This window comes from Pan troglodytes, chromosome 19 (assembly GCF_028858775.2).
Source record: "Pan troglodytes isolate AG18354 chromosome 19, NHGRI_mPanTro3-v2.0_pri, whole genome shotgun sequence".
Lineage (NCBI taxonomy): Eukaryota > Metazoa > Chordata > Mammalia > Primates > Hominidae > Pan > Pan troglodytes.
This window is the reverse complement of record NC_072417.2, coordinates 52,925,330-52,952,567: the sequence shown is the minus strand read 5'-3', so window position 1 is coordinate 52,952,567 and position 27,238 is coordinate 52,925,330. Positions and strand designations below refer to the sequence as shown.

The following is a 27,238-nucleotide window of genomic DNA, read 5'->3' as shown; positions in this document are numbered from 1 at the left end:
TAAAATCTGTTCATCATGAATATTAGCCCAAATTAGGATTCATTTCATAGCACATAATTGTCTCCTGTTTTTTGTTTTTGTTTCTGTTTTTGCTTTTTTTTTTTTTTGAAACGGAGTTTTACTCTTGTTGCCCAGGCTCAAGTGCAATGGCATGAAAACGGCTCACCACAACCCCCGCTTCCCAGGCTCAAACGATTCTCTTGCCTCAGCCTCCTGAGTAACTGGGATTACAGGCATGCACCACTACACCTGGCTAATTTTGTATTTTTAGTAGAGACGGGGTTTATCCATGTTGGTCAGGCTGGTCTTGAACTCCTGACCTCAGGTGATTCACCCACCTTGGCCTCCCAAATTGCTGGATTACAGGCGTGAGCCACCACGCTTGACCAATTGTCTCCTGTTAAACACTGCTATAGGCTTACCTGTCATGCTCTCCATTTTCCTTCCTAGGAATCTGCTGATTTAGTCCATCATCATCATTGCCAAAAGTAGTACCATCAGTTAGGGTTCCTGATAATTCTGTGCTATTACTTCTGTGCTTCTCCATTTCTTCTTCAACCTTGAGTGAGAGTTTGATGTTCACGATGATTGTTATTGCTTTATTCAATACAAAGAACTTTTTTCTGTTTTCATTGATTTCATCATCACTTGACTCAGTTTAATTATAATTTTAGTCATTAAAATATTTGGTGCTTACCTTAATTTTATCACATCTGGAACTATCATCATATAATTATAATTATTATAATTTTATCATCAACATTTTTGTAAAGTCAGCTTCATTTCTGTTTCAATGAATGAGACAGAATTTTCCAAAATTTCAACCAGGGCCCTTCTTAATTTTGTGCTTTTATTCCCAACCACCCTTCACTATGTATTATGAATTTTTACCTCATTTGACTGGCACAAACATGAATAAGAAGATAAAGACACAAAGCATGTCTTCTTCTGTCTTTGCCACTTGACTTTCATATTAAACAGCCAGATTGAGAGGATACAACACTGTGGGGTTTCAGGAAAAGAAAGGAAGCTTTCCCTTTTCTGCACTAAGCTATTCTTTTCCCCCACTAACTTTTGTCTTTTTTTTTTTTTTTTTTCATTTGAATCCTGGGATATCAAAAAGGTGAAGGTGCTTACTGAAATACAAGTCTGCCACAACACAAAAAGCAGAGTGAAACTGCTGAGCTAGGGTGGAATTCTGGAAATGAGATGCTTCCCAAATTTCACATTCAATAGCCATAAAAGTTTATAGCTGGAGGATATACAGTATAAGAATCTACTTTGGCTCACTCTCTATTGATAACTGGGCTAAAGCCAAAAAAGATTAAAATGATTGATCCAAAGCCCCTAAAGTGCCATTACCTAGCATTTTGTGGCACCAAAAGAGACAGTACAATTCCATAATGCTGAATCAGACAAATTCGGCAAATTAATCAGATAGGTTAAAAGTGTGACTTGGGTAAAATAATTTAATGCCTTAGCAGAGGGTGGGAGGCCTGCCCTAATCAATGTAGAAGACTCAGCTTTCTACTTTGGCATCATATACTAAGTGTTTGGCTGAGCATTTATGCTACTTACATGGAAAAAATATATATGCCAAAACTTACTGTACTTTATTAAGCAACATAACATAAAGGTCTGATTCAACAGAAACAGTGGAGAGTAGTTATATTAACAAATATATTAAAGTGTATATACTTGTTGTTGAAAAATATTTAAAGTGGTCATGATGCAATTCTAAGTTCCAACAGTTTGAGTTAAACAGATAAACCTGAAAAGCACAATAAACAGATTCATTGGCCAGGAATATTTGCTGCAGCTCTCAGGGCTGGATACTTTTTTTTTTCTTTTCTTTTTTTTTTTTAGTAAGAGATGAGGTCTCACTATGTTGCCCAGGCTGGAATGCAGTAGCTATTCAGAAGCACGATCCCACTACTGATCAGCACAGGAGTTACTTATGACCTGCTCCATTTCCGACCTGGGCTGGTTCACCCTTCCTTAGCAAATCTGGTGGTGCCCCGCTCCCAGGAGGTCACCATATTGATGCCGAACTTAGTGTGAACACCTGATCGGCATAGCACACTACGGCCCAGAATGCCTGGCCTCAAATGATCCTCCTGCCTTAGGCTCCCTAGTAGCTGAGACTACAGGTGTTTGCCACCACGCCTGCTAGATACATTTTTATATCTCTTCTTAGTCATTGCTTCCTTTCTACTGTATTCCCATCTTATTGTTAGACACAACTCATCTTTAAGTCGGTAAAAGGAAAAAGCCCTCAAGCTCATCACATTTCCTTTAGCGATTTTCTTGACGCCTCTCCTGGTTCTGAAGGTCACATGATATATGGCTACATGAGTTTCACAATCCATACGCCACTTGGAAGACTGACAGAGAGACTTAGGTCAATTAAGAAACAAAGATTATGAGAAAGTTTTCCTAAACTCCTATTACTTAGAAATCATCTGTTTCTACACACAATTACAGATTTAGACAACCAAACTGTATGCTTTTCATATGCTTTTCCTAAGTGGAAAATCAGAATGGACCAGATAATTGAGAGAAAAAACAAAGAGTGGCAACAAGTAAAACCCTACCTCTTTATGAAGTTGAACATTTTCTTTCTTCAAAGCCAGGAACTCTTCTAATGTGTTGACCTCATTCTTAAACTTTTGCATGTCTTGCTGTAATTCTTCATGTAGATATACTTCTGATGTTCTGTCAGAATCTGGTGGTAAAGAACTCAGATTTTCTAATTTAGGTTTCAGGCTTTTATAGTTATTTGTACTGCCACTGTCACTATTTTGGTTCATATTTTTTGTCATTTGCAAATCAAACTCTTGGTCTTCTTTCATTTCAACCATAACCACTTCTGGGTTCCTTGCTTTCTTAGTGCTTGCAGCATTATGAAAGTTCTTATCTGTACTAAAAATATGTCCAATGCCTGGTTTGTTATCATTGTCGCAGTCTAATTTATTTTCATGTAAATGAAGCTTAGAAGATGACTGGCAAACATGTTCCTGGGACCCAGAGTACGGATGATAGTATGGATGGATGATATTTTTGAGACTGGGTTCTTTTTGTTCAGGAAATGTCTCGAATACCACTGAGACAGATATTTCAGATGCATCTTCTTCCTCACAACCAGGTATGTTATTTGTCAAATTAAAGGGAATATCCTTTACATCTGTTCCTCTTGTAGAGTTATCAAGTAGTGGCTCTTCCTCAGGACAAGCCGGAATTTTGTATTTTTCATAAATTTCACCAAACCTCTGCTTTAACTCATTTATGACGAGTTTTAATTGGTTTTTCCACTCTAATTTGTCTTGTTCAATCCGCATTTCCTCAGATTTTTGCACATGAGGAAGTACTGGATATATAGGTATATCCTCTCTATCACAATCCTTAGCCATTTCTGGTTCTTGAGACGTTTTCTGCAGATGCAAAAGTGGAAGATTAATTTGCTTGTTTTGTTTCTTGGGTGTCTTCTCTGTTGGGCTACATGTTTTAAAAATAGCTTTGTCCTTAAATAACAGGTATGAACAAAGAAAAATTCACAAATAATTAAAATGAAAATTTAACTGTTAAACTTCTTCATCTAGGTTTAGCTACTCCCAAATCACTGGCTTGTAACTAAGAAGTTAAAAAAAATTGTCTTAGCTGAAAGGAGGAGAAAAATATGAACCAGCAAACTTAACTTTGTCACTGTTTGTTTGGAATAAACTTAATTCATTATGTGTTAAATCTACCAAAAATGAATTAGCAGATGATTTCTAGTGTTACAAAGGCTTCCTCACTTGAAAAGTGAGCCCCTACAGTACATGTAAGTACTACATATTACTATATGTAAGTACTACATATTACTATATGTAAGTACTATATATTACTACATGTAAGTTCTATAGATTACTAACTGGAGGGTAGGCAATCTTCAAATTATTAGGAGCCTGAATCAACACCAATCAGAAACAAAAGCAAATTCTTAAGTTTTAATTCAAATTATATACTGTAACATCATAGGGTTATATATCTAGACTATCTTCTTCAGTTCAGTTCTAATATATACTATGGTCCCCTAATAACACTAACTAAAACTTTAAAGATAATTCTTACTAAGTTTCTGCATCTAAAAAGTTAGAAAGTTATTGTTTGTACCCTAACACCAAAGATCCCATTCTGCAAGGTATGAGTCCCTTAATAGGCAGTTGGGTTGATTTCTTAACCCCACTCTCACTGAATGTAGACCGTGAAGTCAATGAAAGGCCACATCTTTAACCTAGGCATTAGTAACTGGCAATATAAAACTGCAAAATTTGAGCCACTGGCCATGATTACTCTTATACCATGAATCCAACTCAGTGGCCATCACTGTTAAATTGTTCATAATTTCTGTTGCTTAATAATATAAGTCAATAATTGACATTACCTTCTTTATCCCGTAAGGATATTGTAAGAATGGAAGAGCAAACAAAATTCTGGAATGTTTGCCTCTACTCCAAGGGTAAAGATTAACTATAAGTTATGATAGATTCTAACAATATTGTGTTTTATAACTAGTTTAAATGTATTTAAAATTAAATATTAAGTAAGGATCTATTGATTCTCAAAGGCTAGTCTGAGAGGTAATTTCATTTGGGCTAGCTTATATTATTAAAGCAAAGCAAAGAGTATTAAACCAGAAATTTAGATTTTAGTTTAAATGTTTCCACACCTGTGGCTGCTTATTTTCGCATTCTTTAAGTCTTTCTTGCTCTTCCTCTGATGTCAGCTCCAAGTCTTGTTCTGCTGCAAAATCCAAACGTTCAGTTAAACTACTTAGAACAGTTAGATAAAAGACATAGTCTTTATAAAAATAGATTTTAAATTACATTTCATTTTATTTCATAAATTGAGAGTTTAAATGAAGCTTGATCTTTAGTGGAATACTTACTTCTTTAAGAAATACTTCTAATTCTCCAAAACTTCAACAAACCACTTTCTGGGAGACACTAGATGCCACCAGGTTAAAGAAATACAATCATGTTGAAGATTCACTCACAGATTCATCCACCCAACATCAATGAACAAAGCCATCACAAACAAAACAAAATTTTGGAATGCAGTAGCAATATTATCAGGCAATGCTGCATACTGTTCTCCACTTCATAATAGTACCTTATTAATGATTTCCAAAATGACTGTGGACACCTTTATTGGTGTACAACCTCTTCCTAACATCTGAAATGGTTCCCTGTAGTATTCTGACAAATGTATTAATATTTTCATCTTTTAAAACAGACTGCTAAAAATAAATAAATAAAATACATAAAATAAAAAACAGACTGCTAGGTGAAGTTGACCCTCATCCTCATCTTTCCCCAGGTAAATAGGTATCTAGGTATCTCCTTCCTTAGGGCTGCCCTAGAACTTTACTGATTTTTCTACTGCATCTCCACCACCCGAACTGTCAATTATTGCTTTACATGTCTATTCCCTTTGCTCCTTGACTGTAGGGAACAATCTTGAAAATCATCTTTGTACAAAGAGTCATTATCTATTTTACTCAGCAATTATGTATTGAGTCTTGCTATGTGCTAGGCACTAGGATTTAAAGAGTGAAAAGAAAGCATGTCAGAGATGACTTTTCTAGAGATCCTGCCCGAGCTGAGGCTTAAAGAGTGAGGCTAGCCTAATTAGAAGGGGTAGGGGACAGGAAAGAGTGAGAGCATGACAGGCAGCAACAAAAGGCAGAAAGAGGCCTGAAAGAGTATATGTGTTTGCCTGCAATCGAAGGATGGGTCAGCAGGACAGGACCAGCAGTTCAGTAAGGCCAGAGAAAGGGCACACGGGGGAAAGGGCTAAAGATGGAGAACTGAGCAGAAGTCACATTATGAAAGCCTTACGTATAATTTTAAGATGCTTGGACATTAATGTTCTCAAGAGTGGTCCCTGGTCTTATTTGCATTGGTGATAGAACACTGTCAATGCCAAAACCAACATCCCTAGCGAACACATTTATTAACGCAAGGTGGTAGCTCATGTGGACACAGCCAAGGAGATACTATGCAGCAAATTCTCAATAAGTCTCATTAATTACTGACTTGGAAAGTCAATTCTATAATACACAAAGTCATAGAAACGATAGGAAGTCACTTAATATTTGCTTTTGGAAGGTGTTTTTTTGTTTTTGTTTTTGTTTTTTGAGACAGAGTCTTCCTCTATTGCCCAGGTTGGAGTGCAGTGGCGCAATCTCGGCTCACTGCAACCTCCACCTTCTGGGTTCCAGCGATTCTCCTGCTTCAGCCTCCTGAGTAGCTGGGACTACAGGCGTTCACCACCATGCCCGGCTAGTTTTTTTTGTATTTTTAGTAGAGATGGGGTTTCACCATATTGGCCAGGCTGGTCTCGAACTACTGACCTCATGATCCACCCACCTCGGCCTCCTAAAGTGCTGAGATTACAGGTGTGGGAAGGTGTCTTTTAAATTATAGTGCATATAGTTATAACTAACAGCTGTGAATTCAGAGCTGTAAAAATAAAGCAAAGAAACCACATTGTGTTTGAGTCAGCAATCTTTAGGTCTCTACTAAGTTATCCTAAATATAATCCTATGTTAGTCCCTAAACATACTTAGTCCCTATATTCTAAATATAATCCTACTTCCTAAAGAAAATCATGCTTTCCCCTAATTCTCTGTTATCTAGATGTTGCTTTGGTTAAAGGAAGAACACAAATATCCTGCCAAAAGGTATTCTGTTCAGTGCAAAAGGTGAGTAAACACAAAGCACATTTTACCAGAAAAAGTTTTTTTAAGTCAGAACTATAGATCTATGCAGCCAAGCAGAGGCACTCTAGGACTGAATTCTCTATGCTTCTTTGTTACCTTCTTTGCTCTCTTTGTTTTCTGGTAGCTGTGATTGGCACAGGTCATGGAGAGTATCATTCCCTGAGAGAAGTACAACTCCAGTGTCCATCTTTTCTCGTTCTGTTAAGTTCATCTGTCCCAGTTCTTTGGTTGCTGACTGATTTTCAGGCATTGATGGTGATACAGATGGACATTTATCATCAACTTTCAGATTCTTGGATCTCTGACAAGTCTCATCACTAAGGGTCAAATTAGTAGGATGCCAATCTGAAAAATCCGAAAATGAAGTTTTCATTTTTAGGATGTAAATAACACAATAATTTGACTAACTTGTATACATGCTTTCTTCACAGAAACAGTCCCACATCCTGCTCTCTCCCACAACACACTATGCATTCAGGCTTATTATATTTTACATGTCCTATGCTTACAATTCATTCAGGTAAGTTTAATTAACTATCATCTCTCACTTTTCTACATTTTTACTGTTTACTATTACTTACTTTTATTCACTCAGCAGTCTCTATTACATATTTTGCTTTCCATTAAGATTCTTCGTGGATATATATTTTTATTTTTTATTTTTTTTATTATACTTTAAGTTTTAGGGTACATGTGCACATTGTGCAGCTTAGTTACATATGTATACATGTGCCATGCTGGTGCGCTGCACCCACTAACTCGTCATCTAGCATTAGGTATATCTCCGAATGCTATCCCTCCCCCCTCCCCCCTCCCCACCACAGTCCCCAGAGTATGATATTCCCCTTCCTGTGTCCATGTGATCTCATTGTTCAATTCCCACCTATGAGTGAGAATATGCGGTGTTTGGTTTTTTGTTCTTGCGATAGTTTACTGAGAATGATGGTTTCCAATTTCATCCATGTCCCTACAAAGGATATGAACTCATCATTTTTTATGGCTGCATAGTATTCCATGGTGTATATGTGCCACATTTTCTTAATCCAGTCTATCATTGTTGGACGTTTGGGTTGGTTCCAAGTCTTTGCTATTGTGAATAATGACACAATAAACATACGTGTGCATGTGTCTTTATAGCAGCATGATTTATAGTCATTTGGGTATATACCCAGTAATGGGATGGCTGGGTCAAATGGTATTTCTAGTTCTAGATCCCTGAGGAATCGCCACACTGACTTCCACAATGGTTGAACTAGTTTACAGTCCCACCAACAGTGTAAAAGTGTTCCTATTTCTCCACATCCTCTCCAGCACCTGTTGTTTCCTGACTTTTGAATGATTGCCATTCTAACTGGTGTGAGATGATATCTCATAGTGGTTTTGATTTGCATTTCTCTGATGGCCAGTGATGATGAGCATTTTTTCATGTGTTTTTTGGCTGCATAAATGTCTTCTTTTGAGAAGTGCCTGTTCATGTCCTTCGCCCACTTTTTGATGGGGTTGTTTGTTTTTTTCTTGTAAATTTGTTTGAGTTCACTGTAGATTCTGGATATTAGCCCTTTGTCAGATGAGTAGGTTGCGAAAATTTTCTCCCATGTTGTAGGTTGCCTATTCACTCTGATGGTAGTTTCTTTTGCTGTGCAGAAGCTCTTTAGTTTAATTAGATCCCATTTGTCAATTTTGGCTTTTGTTGCCATTGCTTTTGGTGTTTTGGACATGAAGTCCTTGCCCACGCCTATGTCCTGAATGGTAATGCCTAGGTTTTCTTCTAGGGTTTTTATGGTTTTAGGTCTAATGTTTAAATCTTTAATCCATCTTGAATTGATTTTTGTATAAGGTGTAAGGAAGGGATCCAGTTTCAGCTTTCTACATATGGCTAGCCAGTTTTCCCAGCACCATTTATTAAATAGGGAATCCTTTCCCCATTGCTTGTTTTTCTCAGGTTTGTCAAAGATCAGATAGTTGTAGGTAAGCGGCGTTATTTCTGAGGGCTCTGTTCTGTTCCATTGATCTATATTTCTGTTTTGGTACCAGTACCATGCTGTTTTGGTTACTGTAGCCTTGTAGTATAGTTTGAAGTCAGGTAGTGTGATGCCTCCAGCTTTGTTCTTTTGGCTTAGGATTGACTTGGCGATGCGGGCTCTCTTTTGGTTCCATATGAACTTTAAAGTAGTTTTTTCCAATTCTGTGAAGAAAGTCATTGGTATCTTGATGGGGATGGCATTGAATCTGTAAATTACCTTGGGCAGTATGGCCATTTTCACGATATTGATTCTTCCTACCCATGAGCAAGGAATGTTCTTCCATTTGTTTGTATCCTCTTTTAGTTCCTTGAGCAGTGGTTTGTAGTTCTCCTTGAAGAGGTGCTTCACATCCCTTGTAAGTTGGATTCCTAGGTATTTTATTCTCTTTGAAGCAATTGTGAATGGGAGTTCACTCATGATTTGGCTCTCTGTTTGTCTGTTGTTGGTGTATAAGAATGCTTGTGATTTTTGTACATTGATTTTGTATCCTGAGACTTTGCTGAAGTTGCTTATCAGCTTAAGGAGATTTTGGGCTGAGACGATGGGGTTTTCTAGATAAACAATCATGTCGTCTGCAAACAGGGACAATTTGACTTCCTCTTTTCCTAATTGAATACCCTTTATTTCCTTCTCCTGCCTGATTGCCCTGGCCAGAACTTCCAACACTATGTTGAATAGGAGCGGTGAGAGAGGGCATCCCTGTCTTGTGCCAGTTTTCAAAGGGAATGCTTCCAGTTTTTGCCCATTCAGTATGATATTGGCTGTGGGTTTGTCATAGATAGCTCTTATTATTTTGAAATATGTCCCATCAATACCTAATTTATTGAGAGTTTTTAGCATGAAGGGTTGTTGAATTTTGTCAAAGGCTTTTTCTGCATCTATTGAGATAATCATGTGGTTTTTGTCTTTGGCTCTGTTTATATGCTGGATTACATTTATTGATTTGCGTATGTTGAACCAGCCTTGCATCCCAGGGATGAAGCCCACTTGATCATGGTGGATAAGCTTTTTGATGTGCTGCTGGATTCGGTTTGCCAGTATTTTATTGAGGATTTTTGCATCAATGTTCATCAAGGATATTGGTCTAAAATTCTCTTTTTTGGTTGTGTCTCTGCCAGGCTTTGGTATCAGAATGATGCTGGCCTCATAAAATGAGTTAGGGAGGATTCCCTCTTTTTCTATTGATTGGAATAGTTTCAGAAGGAATGGTACCAGTTCCTCCTTGTACCTCTGGTAGAATTTGGCTGTGAATCCATCTGGTCCTGGACTCTTTTTGGTTGGTAAACTATTGATTATTGCCACAATTTCAGCTCCTGTTATTGGTCTATTCAGAGATTCAACTTCTTCCTGGTTTAGTCTTGGGAGAGTATATGTGTCGAGGAATGTATCCATTTCTTCTAGATTTTCTAGTTTATTTGCGTAGAGGTGTTTGTAGTATTCTCTGATGGTAGTTTGTATTTCTGTGGGATCGGTGGTGATATCCCCTTTATCATTTTTTATTGCGTCTATTTGATTCTTCTCTCTTTTTTTCTTTATTAGTCTTGCTAGCGGTCTATCAATTTTGTTGATCCTTTCAAAAAACCAGCTCCTGGATTCATTAATTTTTTGAAGGGTTTTTTGTGTCTCTATTTCCTTCAGTTCTGCTCTGATTTTAGTTATTTCTTGCCTTCTGCTAGCTTTTGAATGTGTTTGCTCTTGCTTTTCTAGTTCTTTTAATTGTGATGTTAGGGTGTCAATTTTGGATCTTTCCTGCTTTCTCTTGTGGGCATTTAGTGCTATAAATTTCCCTCTGCACACTGCTTTGAATGCGTCCCAGAGATTCTGGTATGTTGTGTCTTTGTTCTCGTTGGTTTCAAAGAACATCTTTATTTCTGCCTTCATTTCGTTATGTACCTAGCAGTCATTCAGGAGCAGGTTGTTCAGTTTCCATGTAGTTGAGCGGCTTTGAGTGAGATTCTTAATCCTGAGTTCTAGTTTGATTGCACTGTGGTCTGAGAGATAGTTTGTTATAATTTCTGTTCTTTTACATTTGCTGAGGAGAGCTTTACTTCCAACTATGTGGTCAATTTTGGAATAGGTGTGGTGTGGTGCTGAAAAAAATGTATATTCTGTTGATTTGGGGTGGAGAGTTCTGTAGATGTCTATTAGGTCCGCTTGGTGCAGAGCTGAGTTCAATTCCTGGGTATCCTTGTTGACTTTCTGTCTCGTTGATCTGTCTAATGTTGACAGTGGGGTGTTAAAGTCTCCCATTATTAATGTGTGGGAGTCTAAGTCTCTTTGTAGGTCACTCAGGACTTGCTTTATGAATCTGGGTGCTCCTGTATTGGGTGCATAAATATTTAGGATAGTTAGCTCCTCTTGTTGAATTGATCCCTTTACCATTATGTAATGGCCTTCTTTGTCTCTTTTGATCTTTGTTGGTTTAAAGTCTGTTTTATCAGAGACTAGGATTGCAACCCCTGCCTTTTTTTTTTTTCCATTTGCTTGGTAGATCTTCCTCCATCCTTTTATTTTAAGCCTATGTGTGTCTCTGCACATGAGATGGGTTTCCTGAATACAGCACACTGATGGGTCTTGACTCTTTATCCAACTTGCCAGACAGTGTCTTTTAATTGGAGAATTTAGTCCATTTACATTTAAAGTTAATATTGTTATGTGTGAATTTGATCCTGTCATTATGATGTTAGCTGGTGATTTTGCTCGTTAGTTGATGCAGTTTCTTCCTAGTCTGGATGGTCTTTACATTTTGGCATGATTTTGCAGCGGCTGGTACCGGTTGTTCCTTTCCATGTTTAGCGCTTCCTTCAGGAGCTCTTTTAGGGCAGGCCTGGTGGTGACAAAATCGGTCAGCATTTGCTTGTCTGTAAAGTATTTTATTTCTCCTTCACTTATGAAGCTTAGTTTGGCTGGATATGAAATTCTGGGTTGAAAATTCTTTTCTTTAAGAATGTTGAATATTGGCCCCCACTCTCTTCTGGCTTGTAGGGTTTCTGCCGAGAGATCCGCTGTTAGTCTGATGGGCTTCCCTTTGAGGGTAACCCGACCTCTCTGTCTGGCTGCCCTTAACATTTTTTCCTTCATTTCAACTTTGGTGAATCTGACAATTATGTGTCTTGGAGTTGCTCTTCTCGAGGAGTATCTTTGTGGCGTTCTCTGTATTTCCTGAATCTGAACGTTGGCCTGCCTTGCTAGATTGGGGAAGTTCTCCTGGATAATACCCTGCAGAGTGTTTTCCAACTTGGTTTCATTCTCCGCATCACTTTCAGGTACACCAATCAGACGTAGATTTGGTCTTTTCACATAGTCCCATATTTCTTGGAGGCTTTGCTCATTTCTTTTTATTCTTTTTTCTCTAGACTTCCCTTCTCGCTTCGTTTCATTCATTTCATCTTCCATTGCTGATACCCTTTCTTCCAGCTGATTGCATCGGCTCCTGAGGCTTCTGCATTCTTCACGTAGTTCTCGAGCCTTGGTTTTCAGCTCCATCAGCTCCTTTAAGCACTTCTCTGTATTGGTTATTCTAGTTATACATTCTTCTAAATTTTTTTCAAAGTTTTCAACTTCTTTGCCTTTGGTTTGAATGTCCTCCCATAGCTCAGAGTAATTTGATCGTCTGAAGCCTTCTTCTCTCAGCTCGTCAAAATCATTCTCCATCCAGCTTTGTTCCGTTGCTGGTGAGGAACTGCGTTCCTTTGGAGGAGGAGAGGCGCTCTGCATTTTAGAGTTTCCTGTTTTTCTGTTCTGTTTTTTCCCCATCTTTGTGGTTTTATCTACTTTTGGTCTTTGATGATGGTGATGTACAGATGGGTTTTCGGTGTGGACGTCCTTTCTGTTTGTTAGTTTTCCTTCTAACAGACAGGACCCTCAGCTGCAGGTCTGTTGGAATACCCTGCCGTGTGAGGTGTCAGTGTGCCCCTGCTGGGGGGTGCCTCCCAGTTAGGCTGCTCGGGGGTCAGGGGTCAGGGACCCACTTGAGGAGGCAGTCTGCCCGTTCTCAGATCTCCAGCTGCGTGCTGGGAGAACCACTGCTCTCTTCAAAGCTGTCAGACAGGGACATTTAAGTCTGCAGAGGTTACTGCTGTCTTTTTGTTTGCTTGGCTCCTCCACAACCGATATACATTTTTTAAAACAGAATTTATGTCTAACCATTTTAAGCTTAAATATACATGACAGCATTGTATGTATGTATTGTAGAGACACAGGATTTACAAAAACTCATAATAAATATACTTTTAAAACTATTTTAATTATAATGAGATGGTCTTTCCTCAATGCACCACTATCTTCAGAATTTCCTTTCAAATACTTGGATAAACTTCATACATTTATTTGCAAAATAAGAGCTGTTAAGGGCTCTAACTGTTCCCATGTGAGAACAGGATTAGTCTAGGACCACACTAGATCCAAATAGCACACAGTGCCACGAGACAGGAAAGGAATACATAACAAAAATATTTTCCTGGCAATTTAGAGGACTGTGTGGTAGATAGAGCTCCCTCTCCCCTCCCCCCTCCCCCCTCCCCCCTCCCCCCTCTCCCCTCTCCCCTCCCCCCTCTCCCCTCTCCCCTCTCCCCTCTCCCCTCTTTCCACGGTCTCCCTCTGATGCCGAGCCGAAGCTGGACGGTACTGCTGCCATCTCAGCTCACTGCAACCTCCCTGCCCGATTCTCCTGCCTCAGCCTGCCGAGTGCCTGCGATTGCAGGCGTGCGCCGCCACGCCTGACTGGTTTTCGTATTTTTTTGGTGGAGACGGGGTTTCGATGTGTCGGCTGGGCTGGTCTCCAGCTCCTAACCGCGAGTGATCCGCCAGCCTCGGCCTCCCGAGGTGCCGGGATTGCAGACGGAGTCTCGTTAACTCAGTGCTCAATGGCGCCCAGGCTGGAGTGCAGTGGCGTGATCTCGGCTCGCTACAACCACCTCCCAGCCGCCTGCCTTGGCCTCCCTAAGTGCCGAGATTGCAGCCTCTGCCTGGCAGCCACCCCGTCTGGGAAGTGAGGAGCGTCTCCGCCTGACTGCCCATCGTCTGGGATGTGAGGAGCCCCTCTGCCTGGCTGCCCAGTCTGGAAAGTGAGGAGCGTCTCTGCCTGGCCGCCATCCCATCTAGGAAGTGAGGAGCGCCTCTTCCCGGCCGCCATCACATCTGGGAAGTGAGGAGCGTCTCTGCCCGGCCGCCCATCGTCTGAGATGTGGGGAGCACCTCTGCCCTGCCGCCCCGTCCGGGATGTGAGGAGTGTCTCTGCCCGGCCGCCCTGTCTGAGAAGTGAGGAGACCCTCTGCCTGGCAACCGCCCCGTCTGAGAAGTGAGGAGCCCCTCCGCCCGGCAGCCACCCCGTCTGAGAAGTGAGGAGCGTCCTCCCTCCTCGTCTGGGAGGGAGGTGGGGGGGTCAGCCCCCCGCCCGGCCAGCCGCCCCGTCCGGGAGGTGAGGGGCACCTCTGCCCGGCCACCCCTACCGGGAAGTGAGGAGCCCCTCTGCCCGGCCAGCCGCCTCGTCTGGGAGGGAGGTGGGGGGGTCAGCCCCCCGCCTGGCCAGCCGCCCCGTCTGGGAGGCGAGGGGTGCCTCTGCCCGGCCGCCCCTACTGGGAAGTGAGGAGCCCCTCTGCCCGGCCAGCCGCCCCGTCTGGGAGGGAGGTGGGGGGGTCAGCCCCCCTCCCGGCCAGCCGCCCCATCCGGGAGGGAGGTGGGGGGGTCAGCCCCCCGCCCGGCCAGCCGCCCCGTCCGGGAGGGAGGTGGGGGGATCAGCCCCCCGCCTGGCCAGCCGCCTCGTCCGGGAGGGAGGTGGGGGGGATCAGCCCCCTGCCCGGCCAGCCGCCCTGTCCAGGAGGTGGGGGGGGCGCCTCTGCCCGGCCGCCCCTACCGGGAAGTGAGGAGCCCCTCTGCCCGGCCAGCTGCTCTGTCTGGGAGGGAGATGGGGGGGTCAGCCCCCGGCCCGGCCAGCCGCCCCGTCCGGGAGGGAGGTGGGGGGGTTAGCCCCCAGCCTGGCCAGCCGCCCCATCCGGGAGGTGAGGGGCACCTCTGCCCGGCCGCCCCTTCTGGGAAGTGAGGAGCCCCTCTGCCCGGCCAGCCGCCCCGTCCGGGAGGGAGGTGGGGGGTCAGCCCCCCGCCCGGCCAGCCGCCCCATCCGGGAGGGAGGTGGGGGGTCAGCCCCCCGCCCGGCCAGCCGCCCCGTCCGGGAGGGAGGTGGGGGGGTCAGCCCCCCGCCCGGCCAGCCGCCCCGTCCGGGAGGGAGGTGGGGGGGTCAGCCCCCCGCCCGGCCAGCCGCCCCGTCCGGGAGGGAGGTGGGGGGTCAGCCCCCCGCCCGGCCAGCCGCCCCGCCCGGGAGGGAGGTGGGGGGGTCAGCCCCCCGCCCGGCCAGCCACCCCGTCCGGGAGGGAGGTGGGGGGATCAGCCCCCCGCCCGGCCAGCCGCCCTGTCCGGGAGGTGAGGGGCGCCTCTGCCCGGCCGCCCCTACCGGGAAGTGAGGAGCCCCTCTGCCCGGCCAGCCGCCCCCTCCGGGAGGGAGGTGGGGGGGTCAGCCCCCCGCCGGGCCAGCCGCCCCGTTGGGGAAGTGAGGGGCGCCTCTGCCCGGCCGCCCCTACTGGGAAGTGAGGAGCCCCTCTGCTCGGCCAGCCGCCCTGTCCGGGAGGGAGGTGGGGGGTCAGCCCCCCGCCCGGCCAGCCGCCCCGTCCGGGAGGGAGGTTGGGGGGGGGGTCAGCCCCCCGCCCGGCCAGCCGCCCCGTCCGGGAGGTGAGGGGCGCCTCTGCCCGGCCGCCCCTACTGGGAAGTGAGGAGCTCCTCTGCCCGGCCACCACCCCATCTGGGAGGTGTACTCAACAGCTCATTGAGAACGGGCCATGAAGACAATGGTGGTTTTGTGGAATAGAAAGGGGGGAAAGGTGGGGAAAAGATTGAGAAATCGGATGGTTGCTGTGTCTGTGTAGAAAGAGGTAGACATGGGAGACTTTTCATTTTGTTCTGTACTAAGAAAAATTCTTCTGCCTTGGGATCCTGTTGATCTGTGACCTTACCCCCAACCCTGTGCTCTCTGAAACATGTGCTGTATCCACTCAGGGTTGAATGGATTAAGGGCGGTGCAAGATGTGCTTTGTTAAACAGATGCTTGAAGGCAGCCTGTTCGTTAAGAGTCATCACCACTCCTTAATCTCAAGTACCCAGGGACACAAACACTGCGGAAGGCCGCAGGGTCCTCTGCCTAGGAAAACCAGAGAACTTTGTTCACTTGTTTATCTGCTGACCTTCCCTCCACTATTGTCCTGTGACCCTGCCAAATCCCCCTCTGCGAGAAACACCCAAGAATGATCAATAAAAAAGAAAAAAAAAAAAAAAAAGACTACTTAAAAAAAAAAAAATATTTTCCTTTTTACTATATAAACAAAGTTGTTGGGATTTAAATTTTTTTTTTTATTTTTTGAGATGGAGTCTTGCTTGGTCGCCCAGGCTGGAGTGCAGTGGCGCAATCTCGGCTCACTGCAAGCTCCGCCTCCTGGGTTCACGCCATTCTCCTGCCTCAGCCTCCTGAGTAGCTGGGGCTACAGGCGCCTGCCACTATGCCCAGCTAATTTTTTTTTATTTTTAGTAGAGACGGGGTTTCACCGTGTTAGCCAGGATGGTCTCGATCTCCTGACCTCGTGATCCGCCCGCCTCGGCCTCCCAAAGTGCTGGCATTACAGGCGTGAGCCACCACACCCAGCCGCATGCTTGTTTTTAAAATATTTTAGTTTTTATTTCTAAAATAGTAAATATCAAAAGACACAACCGACTTAAATAAAAGCTCTTCGGAATTTGCAATAATTTTTCTTTATTTTAATTATTTATTTATCATTATGAAGAGAGTTTGAGATCCAGTCATTTGATAGAAAACCAGAGCTTCCTGTGTCAATAAGGACTGACCTCAAAAATGTAATGTGACCAGACAAAAGAAAGTTGCAAAATATGTAGAGTGTAAAACAATTTATATACAATTTTAGGACATGAAAACAAATTCTACATATTATTTATGACCATACACATATGTAATAAAATGTTTTAAAAGGGAATGGACATAATAAATTCTTAATTCAGGGTGTTGGTTACCTCTAGGCAATAATATTTAATCATATAACACGAACCCCAGGCCAAAAAGTTTCAGAATCAATGTTTTAAAAGACTGTGTCCACCATATAGTTATTAAGGGTAATTAATTGCTTTCTTCATTTTTGATAATCAAAACACACACACACATGATTTGCTGACCAGAATATCTGACTGGCTTAAAATCATCAGTATAGCCACACTATGATGAAATAATTAAACTTAAAGCACAACATATTGGCAAGTAAAGTTTGTCTTATCTGATAAGTTTTGGTGCTGCACGTTCACCTTATATTCTTCCCACCTTTCTAATACCCCACTCTTCTTTTGAAGTATTATCTCGTTTTACCACCCTCCATCATATCCACTTGCTTCTTTTCCCTTCATTTACTCTCTATACTCTCTGCCTTCAACATTCTTTATTCCCCCTTTTACTCTTATCCTCTTCCTTCTATCCTGACATTGCATATCTAGGGTTCAGTACTATCCACATTTCCAGGCATTCACTGGGGGTCTTGGAACATAACCCCCATGGATAAGGGGGGAAAACTGTACATTTTGTTGTGTAGGTCTATGGGTGCTGTGCTGTGTTATGTGGCAAAACATAGGGAAGAGACCAGGGACAAGGATCTTTGCAAAGACTTTTCAGCTGCCAGTGGAGAAGAGCTCAAGGGAGATCAATGTACTCACTCTCACTAATCCTCTTCTGGGGCAGATGCTGGCAATGTCTACTGAGTTCTAGCTATTTTCCCTAGCACAAACAAGGCTCAAATTCACCTCCCATTTTACCTCCTATGGACAGAACCACTGGAAAGATCACTCCCTTAAAGAGCTTATTCACTCTGAGCCACACCATTCATTCAGTGAGAAGCTTAAGAAGAAACACTGCCACAGTGGTGGCAGGTTGCCAGGGAGTACTACCTGGTATGAAAAATATATATGAACAGAACTATCAGCTCACTCAAGCTGCCAGAATGTGCCAACAGTTGTTACTCTCTCTGGTGAAAACAACATTATTTTTCATTTATTGTAAAGAAAAACACTGGCATTTCCTATGACAGAGCATTTAGTTGTAGATGAGCCATATTCTAATAATATAGACTGTTTTCAAGCTCATCCCTAAAAGGAAGAGAACCAGAGAGGAACATATTTCACCTGTAGTGTTCACTGCCTGATCTTCTTTTTAAGTGCAAGGTAAGTATGCAAGACTTTGTGATTCTAGTTTTATAAAGTCCAGCTCTTGAGATTATCCCGTCCCATCGCTAGAGTCTATCTGGACCCATCTCCTAGAGCACCATGGTCCAGTTAGTGCTGTGGAATACTGCATGATGCCATTTTTCCCCACCCTCCCCGTTACGTGGCAAACGTCTACAGAAATCACGCTTTCTCAGCACGTCAAATCATATGCCATCAGATCCTGTTCTGATGAACACAACATGAGGAAAACAAACGCAAGGACAAAGAACATCTAAAATGACAGAATCAAATTACCATGGAACTTTATTGTTTAAATATTCAAAAAGATATCCACCACTGTTTTATTCCAACTATATGACTAGTCTGGAAAAAGCAAAACTACTGAGACACCAAAAAGACCAATGGTTGCCAGAAACCAGTGGAGAGGAAGAGACGAAACAGTGGAGGACAGAGGATATTTAGGGCAGTGAAACTATTTTGTCTGTGATACTACAAGGGTATATACATGCCATCACACATTTGTCCAACACCATAGAATGTACAACACCAAGAGTGAACCCTAACGTAGACTGTGGACCTTGGGGGTGATGTGTCTGTCAAGGTAGATTCCTCAACTGTAACTCTGATGAACTCTGATGGGGGTTACTGATAATGAGGGAGGCTATTCATATGTCAGGGGTCATGGGGAATATGGAAAATCTCTGTACCTTCTCAATTTTGCTGTGAATCTAAAACTGCTCAGAAAATATTATTATTAATTTTAAAGCACATACTCACTGAACTTGCTATTACCCTAAATTATAAAAAGACAGAGTCACCTTGAAAATTGCAAATCACTAAAGATCAAGGTAACAGAATATGAGTACTATCTCCCAAATTGAAGCATATAAAAACACATAAAGCAATTAATTTTAATTGTATACTTAGGCAAAAAAAATTCACAAAAATGATTGAATATCTGATCTTATTTCATAATTGTAAACAGGGATCTAGTACAATATGAATCAAAACTGGTCCATCCATGAAAATAAAATGAAAGACAATTTTTATTCTAATTTTAAATCAGAACTTATTATGCCTACTTTATCCCACAATTTTACTGAAAGGTTAATCAGATAAGAAGGACAGATTATAATTACTTAATATTGCCATAGTAACTTATGTACCAATACCTGTTAAGTATTCACCAAATGTCAAAACTGTAAGCAGCCTTGCTATTTAATATGAATGATGCAACTGAAACCAGTACCATGTTATGGTCTATCATATTATTTGCTATTGTATTATATAAAATGTTAAGATAACACCAAAAATTTACTCAGGGGCATAGCTGCTGGGCAGCAAAGATTTCATATAGCAGGCATGAGACACCCATCCTTAGAAAGGCTTGCTTGCAAGGCTAGTCCTTGGCTGGTGTTTGGGACCTTGAATTTGGGAGGGTTCCCAGCATTCCCTAACTTAGAAGAAGGGAGTGGCTCACTGTGCCTAAACTGTTTGTGCAAATGTGGTTTACTATGAACAATTAATTTCCTCCTGGGAGTCTAGAGTTTTGTTACATGTGAGGGAGAGGAGAGGTGGCCTATGTGACTAGCCTCCATCGAAAACATGGGTGCTGAGCCTCTAATGAAACTCTGGTAAGGTAGACAACATTGCACATGTGTCGTCAAAATTTGAGGCTGGGGGAATTAAGCATATCCTGCTAGCTACACAGGAGATGACTCCTGTAGCTTGTGCCTGGCTTCCTCCAGACTTTGACACATGCACCTTTTCCTTTCTCGAATGTTGCTTTGTGTCTTTTTGCTGTATTAAATGTAATAAATCAAAGCCCCAAGTATGACTATCTGCTGAGTCCTGTGAGTCCTTCTCAGTGAATTACCAAACCTCAGTGAAGGGGGTCTTGGGAACCCCTGATACAATTGCATTATACAATTTTTTATTGTTTAAGTTGATGTGTTTCATGTGACTACAATCAGAAGGTAATTTCACAGAATACCTTTCCCTAATCTGCTTATTTTTTTTTTTGACATTTGCCTTGGAGATTCCTGTACTGCTATATCCACTGGACTAAAGGCATTAAAAATGCATGAAACAATGATGTCAGAAAGTAATTTTAAAAAGCAACAATCCTATTTTAACTCAATTAAAAATAGAAAATCTTAATGACTGACAATATATTCTACAGTATAAAAGTTTCTGGAACAAAAAATTATAAGATCACAGTCAATTTTCTCCCACTAGGTAGGATTTAATTCATTTTTATAGTAATTGTGCAGCAGGCCAGGTGCAGTAGCACACATCTGTTGTTCCACCTACTCAGGAGGCTGAGGCAGAACGATTGCTTGAGGCTAGGAACTAAAGCTGCAGTGTGCTATAATCACACCCGTTCAAAAAAAAAGTCCAGGCCGGGTGCGGCGGCTCACGCCTGTAATCCCAGCACTCTGGGCAGCCGAGGTGGGTGGATCACGAGGTCAGGAGATCGAGACCATCCTGGCTAACACGGTGAAACCCCGTCCCTACTAAAAATACAAAAATTTAGCCAGGCGCGGTGGCGGGCGCCTGTAATCCCAGCTACTCAGGAGGCTGAGGCAGGAGAATGGCGTGAACCCGGGAGGCGGAGCTTGCAGTGAGCCGAGATAGCGCCACTGCAGTCCCGCCTGGGTGGAAGAGCGAGACTCCGTCTCAACAACAACAACAACAAAAGTCCAAAAAAACCCTGCAAATAGTGGAACTGATCAGTAAGGATCAACAGGACTTTTAACTTATCTGGCCGGGAGAAGAGACATCTTATGTATAGATGGTTAAAAATGTGGTAATCCAATTGACCACATATTCTAGTTAAATCACAGATTACCAATTTCTGAAGAAATGTAATACCAGAAAAGCACTTCACATTTAAACTATGTCAGATAAAACAATTTGTATTTGACAACCCAGAAGACACTTAAAATCTTGGCAGACCATCATCATTGTGTCATTGTGGTGCAGATATAAAGAAGTGCATTTGAAATGTGTTCTAATAGTATTTTCTTTAGGAATGGAATTCAAAAGGAAGCAGTAAGAGCAGAAATATCACAAGAGGGTAAATGAAAAGGGAACTGCACTAACAAAAGGAGTCAGGCACTGACTTTTCTCCTGATGTGACCAAAACCCCAAGTACTGAGAACTGCTATATTCAGCATTTCACTTTATATTTTTCTCCAGGACATTATATTAGTTTCCTGCAATAAAATATTTTTAAAATGTCAGTTTGTCTAAACTGCTGGCCTGTAAACTATTTCTAATCAAAACCCGAAATTGTGTCACAACATGGCTGTATTATGATTCCATGTCAGAGGAAGGATATATACGTGCATCTGGTGGTGGCTTCCAGTTGTTGCTGTCAGATGTTTGTTTGGGAATGCATTCAGAAGAGCCTATCAAGGACTTGAGTACCAAACAAGCATTTCCACAAAAAAGCAGGTAAGAAAGACTACACTTTTCCTCACATATGACCTTAGGTTTAGACAATTCTAGGAAAATGGTGGTACATTAACTCACCAGTCTTGACCATTTTCCCTGATCCTGTACAGGGAGCTGCTGCAGTTACAAAAGTTAGGTAGGATCTTGGTAGGTGTATTCTTCCACATTTGAACATCAGAAGTACTGATCACATAAACAGCGAACCCCACAACTCTATGATTGTTCTTTAGAAGACAGTGCCACTGAAGGCTTTTAAAAGGTTAACTCACTTTACTTTTTAGTAATCTTACTGGTTAGAATTGATACTCCCTCCTTGAAATTCTCACCTTTGTAAATTTTTGCAACATCACTTTATGATTCCTCTCCTCTTTTTCTTTAGCCACAGCTCAGGCTTCTTTCCTAATTCCTCTGGGAAATGCTGATATTCCCAGGGTTCTGTCACTGGCCCTCTGCTCATTCTATACCTTTCCCATCATGGACAAGCTCACTCAGATCTACAACTTTGCCTCAATTATTCCAAGTCTGCAACTCCAACCTCAGAGTTACATCTCCAGCCATAAAAATTTATCCAATTACCTACTGAAAATACCCAAATGGACATTTCAGTAAACTCAGCAATGCAGAGAAAACTGTTAGTCGTGACTGCTGACCTGCTGCTCTCCTCTATACACCTGAAAACTGCCTACTCCCTCATGTCCAGGTTAAATGCTAGGGCACAAGCCAGAAACCTGAGAATCATCTGAGATTTCTCCCTATCCCCTATCTTTTTACATTCAACAATCACTAAATCATATTAACTGTACCTCTTTTCTGCACCTGCTTTATATTTCCACTGCCGCACGTTTATTTTATGTTTATATTTCCTAGTTAAACATGGGCTCTTAAGTAGTGGCTTTTATAGGGAAAAAACAACTATTAATGTTATTTCTTAAATGAAAAAAAAGTTTAAGTAAAATAAATGAAAAAGGCATCATGCCAAGAAAAAGACCAACATTTTTAAATGAATAACTGAGCTCCTTAACCTTACTGATTTCACCATGGATGGGTGAAAACCTTACAACAGACTGACACTAGTCTGAGGACAGCACAAGGAAACTATAGCTCTGATAAATGCAAATGTTTCTTTTGTTTCCCTGTCTGTTTATGTGGTTATCTTCCAGCTGCTCTCCATATGAGGGGTCAGCAAACTACAGGCCATGGAGCAAATCCAGTCTGCCTTATAGTTTTGTAAATAAAGTTTTACCGGAGCTCAGTCATGTATATTTGCTTGCCTTTTTATGACTGTTTTCATACTTCAATGGTAGGGTTGAGTAGGAATGACAGACCACATGAAAAAGCCCTGTACAGAAAATGCTTGCCAATCCCTGCTTTATACCATAACCAGATTGCGCTAATACTCAAATCTAATCATGTGACTCCCCACTCCAATGTGTCCCTACAGTAAACATTGCTGTCTCCCTACCCAATAGCGATTCCCTGTTCTGTCTTGCTGGAGAAACATGCATCTATTTGGATATTTATCATGCCAATAGCCCTCCCCACTCCAAAAGAAGAAATGATTATTCTAAGCTCATCATAGTAATTACATTTGCTTCCCCAGTGCCTGGTTTAGGAATGAGCATGTGGTAGGACCCAGCCAATAAAATGTTACAGGAAGTCAACTGCACCCTTCTGAGTCTTCTCCCTAACTAAAAGAAACATGTAAAGAAAAGCCACCCTTTCAGTCTTCAGATATTGTCGGTGAGACCATGATGTTTGGAGCTGTTGCTAATTAGTCAGCCATGAAAACAGACATGAACAAAACACCGTGTTATCACTGAACCATCAAAACAACTCTGGTCCCTACTGTTTTAGCCACTGTTAGTTAGGTCATCTAGTATTTACAGCCCAAAGCATTCCACCTGGTAAATTTCCCCTGGCCTGCAGGAAAAGTTCTACTCATTTCTTTCTTTTTTCTTTTCTTTTCTTTTTTTTTGAGACAGAGTCTTGCTCTGTCACCCAGGCTGCAGTGCAGTGGTGCGATCTTGGCTCACTGCAGCCTCTGCCTCCAAGGTTCAAGTGATTCTTCTCCTGCCTCAGCCTCCTGAGTAGCTGGGACCATAGGCATGCTCCACCACGTCCGGCTAATTTTTCATGTGTATTTTTAGTAGAGACAGGTTTCACCATGTTGGCCAGGATGGTCTCGATCTCCTGACCTTGCGATCTGCCCTCCTTGGCCTCCCAAAATGCTGGGATTATAGGCATAAGCCACCATGCCCGGCCTGAGATCTACTCATTTCTATAGTATTAAAAAGTCTGGGCAGGGAGTGGTGGCTCACGTCTGTAATCCCAGCACTTGAGAGGCCGAGGTGGGTGGATCACTTGAGGTCAGGAGTTTGAGACCAGCCTGTCAAACATGCCGAAACCCTGTCTCTACTGGAAATACAAAAATCAGCTGGGCATGGTGGCTCGCGCCTGTAATCCCAGCTACCTGGGAGGCTGAGGCACGAGAATCACTTGAACTCAGGAGGCGGAGGTTGCAGTGAGCCAAGAGAACGCCACTGCACTCCAGCTTGGGTGACAGAGTGAGACTTTGTCTCAAAAAAAAGTCTGTCATGAGCTTGCCTTAGGTATTCACTTCATTCCCAACCATTCACATCTCATATGTTTTGCACTGGCAAAACTGAACTGCTCATAAACCCTGCAAAGTTCACTCAAGCATCTTACTTTTGCACTCGCTGCTCCTTCTGCCAAACACACAATCTTCTGCCCACATCATCCTTCTGCCTCTTTACCTAGAAAAGTTCTACTCACTCTTCATGCTTACCTTAAATCTTACTCACTTTGTTACAGCTTTCATTCCTCACCACATAAAGTGTCTGGCACATATTTAACACAATAAATGATCACTATACGGTTCCAGAGGGCATCTAACACAGTAGTAGGCACTGAATAAATAATTCATCAAATAATTAAAGTGACAATGATAATAACAAGCTCCTGGGTTTTGTTGGTTTGTTTTTTTTCTTTTTTGAGATAGGGTCTCACTCTGTTACCCAGACATGAGTGCAGTGGCATGATCATAGCTCACTGTAGCCTCAAACACCCAGGCTCAAGCAATCCTCCACCTCAGCCTCCCAAGTAGCTGGAAGTACAGGCACCTGGCACCATGCCCAGCTAATGTTTTATTGTTTTTTAAAAAATTTAGTTGAGATGAGGTCTTGTCATGTTGCCCGGGCTGGTCTCGAACTTCTGGCCTCAAGTGATCCTCCCATCTCAGCCCCCCAAAGTGGTGAGATTACAGGCATGCACCACTGTGCTGGCCCCAACAGTATTTTTAAATGTCTGTATTCTGTAACATTAGAAAAAAAATGCTTAGTACTAAAAGACATTTGATAATTATTTGTGAAGTGGACAAATGAATAAATGATTTCCTTGAAAATTCGGTTGAAAAAAACACAGAAATTAAATAGAGAAAGCTCTATTCTATCATGAGCACCTCAAAGACCAAAACTATGTCTATTTCATGTTTGTCTCCCATAACGTGCAAAACCTAACTTAGAGAAGTTCTTTGATTAATATGTACTAAATTAAAGGTGTCCTCTTACAGTTCAGATTGTCCAATGCATTAGGCATCACAGCTTGGAAGCACAGAAGCATTTTTTGTTATTGTGAAACATTTTTATACTTTCATTATAATTTGTTGAGCCTAGAGTTGGGCTATTTGAATATTTATTATGATAATCTTTTGGCTAATGGTAACTGCATATCTTGTTCTAACAAAATTACTGTTAACATAGCAATTAACCAGCAGATAGAAAAACACATCTTGTTCTAATGAAGTAAATATACCTCATTCGATTTCAAATTGGGGGAAAGTCAATAATAGTGACACCTTGTTGGTTTATAAGTATGTAACATGACCTGTTCTTCTCAACAAGGAATTGCTTTTCTGACTTCTGCACTCAGAAGGTATCTTTAAAAAATAATTTCCCATTAGTATTAGTGCACATTGGGTATGTTTGGCAGGGTTTTGTGTTTTTGTTTTTGTTTTTTTCTGAGACAGGGTCTCACTCTGTCATCCAGGTTGTGATCATGATCACAGCTCACTACAGCCTTGACTCGCAGGCTCAAGCGATCCTCCCATCTCAGTCTCCCAAGTAGCTGGGATTACAGGTGTGCACCAAAACACCCAGCTAATTTTGTATTTGTTTTTGTAGAGATGTGGTCTCACTATGTCACCCAGGCTGGTCTGGAACTTCTGGACACAAGCGATCCTCCCACCTAGGCCTCCCAACTTGCTGGGACTACAGGTATGGGCAGCACACCTGGCCATTTCACAGTTCTTATTGCCATTTGTTCATGGAGCCAGAAAGGTATTGCTGAGTTTCCAGTTTTGAAACTAATTTCTTTTTTTCAGTAACACAAATCACTATGTAATATAGTTAGCCTTTGAACAACACGGATTTGAAATGCAGGGGTCTACTTATGAGCAGATTTTCTCCCACCTCTACCACCTGAGACAGCGGAGACCAATCTTCCTCTTCCTCCTCCTCCTCAGCCTGCTCAACTTGAAGACTATGATGAAGAGTTATAGAATGATCCACTTGCATTTAATGAACAGTAAGCGTATTTTTTCTGCCTTATGATTTTCTTAACAGTTTATTTCCCTAGCTTCCTTTATTGTATGAATACAGCATATTAATACATATACCATACCAAACATATCTTAATTGACTGTTTATGTTATCAATAAGGCTGCTGGTCAACAGTTAGCTATTAGTAGTTACGTTCTTGGGGGAGTCAAAAGTTATACACAGATGTTTGACTGCAGAGGGAATCAAGCATCCCTAAATTCCACATTGTTAAGGGTCAATTGTGATTGATATTCATTTACTAAACATAAGTCATTTATTTTAAAAATTAAATAGAAGTTCCAATTTCATAACAAGTCTAATGCATTATAATGTGACTATAAAGAAAACATACAACTTACTAACTCAAAAATATCTTTTTCTTGGCCGGGCGCGGTGGCTCACGCCTGTAATCCCAGCACTTTGGGAGGCCGAGGCGGATGGATCACGAGGTCAGGAGATCGAGACCATCCTGGCTAACACGGTGAAACCCCGTCTCTACTAAAAATACAAAAAATTAGCCAGGCGGGGTGGCGGGCGCCTGTAGTCCCAGCTACTCCGCAGGCTGAGGCAAGAGAATGGCATGAACCCCAGGGGGTGGAGCCTGCAGTGAGCCGAGATCGCGCCACTGCACTCCAGCCTGGGCGACAGCGAGACTCCGTCTCAAAAAAAAAAAAAAAAAAAAAACTTTTTCTTATTTATACAAAAATATCACATAGGATTTTAGGGACCATAATTAATTTTTTTTCAGACCAGATTGTTTGAAAAAATAAATGACCTACAATTAACTTTTTAAATAATTGTGACATCTAACCTACCAAGAAATCTAACCTATCAAGAAAGAAAGATTTTTTAAAACCGCTCTTTCATGATCAAAACTTCCTTACTTTTACTTCTTTTTTACCTATGGTAGGACCACCAAAAATAATTCACTATCAGAAGTCTTACCTGGATTGTTATTTTGAGGAAGACTTTCAGGTGTCTGTTTTTCCTTATATTCAGGAACTAGTTGCTGAATGCTATGGATAAAAATGTAATAAATGAAATTACTATTTTAAAACAAATGAAAAATACCAAATATATTAAACTTTTAGAGTATTTCAAACAATATCAGA

At 42.0% G+C, this 27,238-nt stretch overlaps 1 protein-coding gene across 7 annotated transcripts in view; it reads right to left on the bottom strand.

Annotated features, from left to right (window-relative positions):
- LOC107968995 (coiled-coil domain-containing protein 144A) overlaps nt 1-27,238 on the bottom strand; it is a 93,721-nt gene that overhangs the window by 63,249 nt on the left and 3,234 nt on the right. For 5 of the 7 annotated variants that reach the window (XM_054670405.2, XM_054670409.2, XM_054670402.2 and 2 more), the window contains exons 2-6: nt 27,072-27,142; nt 6,860-7,108; nt 4,709-4,782; nt 2,595-3,431; nt 423-559 (exon numbers count right to left, since the gene is read on the bottom strand). In XM_054670405.2, coding sequence (XP_054526380.1) covers nt 423-559; nt 2,595-3,431; nt 4,709-4,782; nt 6,860-7,108; nt 27,072-27,142 — 1,368 coding nt within the window. The remainder of the gene's footprint in view (nt 1-422; nt 560-2,594; nt 3,432-4,708; nt 4,783-6,859; nt 7,109-27,071; nt 27,143-27,238) is intronic. The other 2 variants (XM_054670406.2, XM_054670404.2) reach the window with 1 other exon arrangement.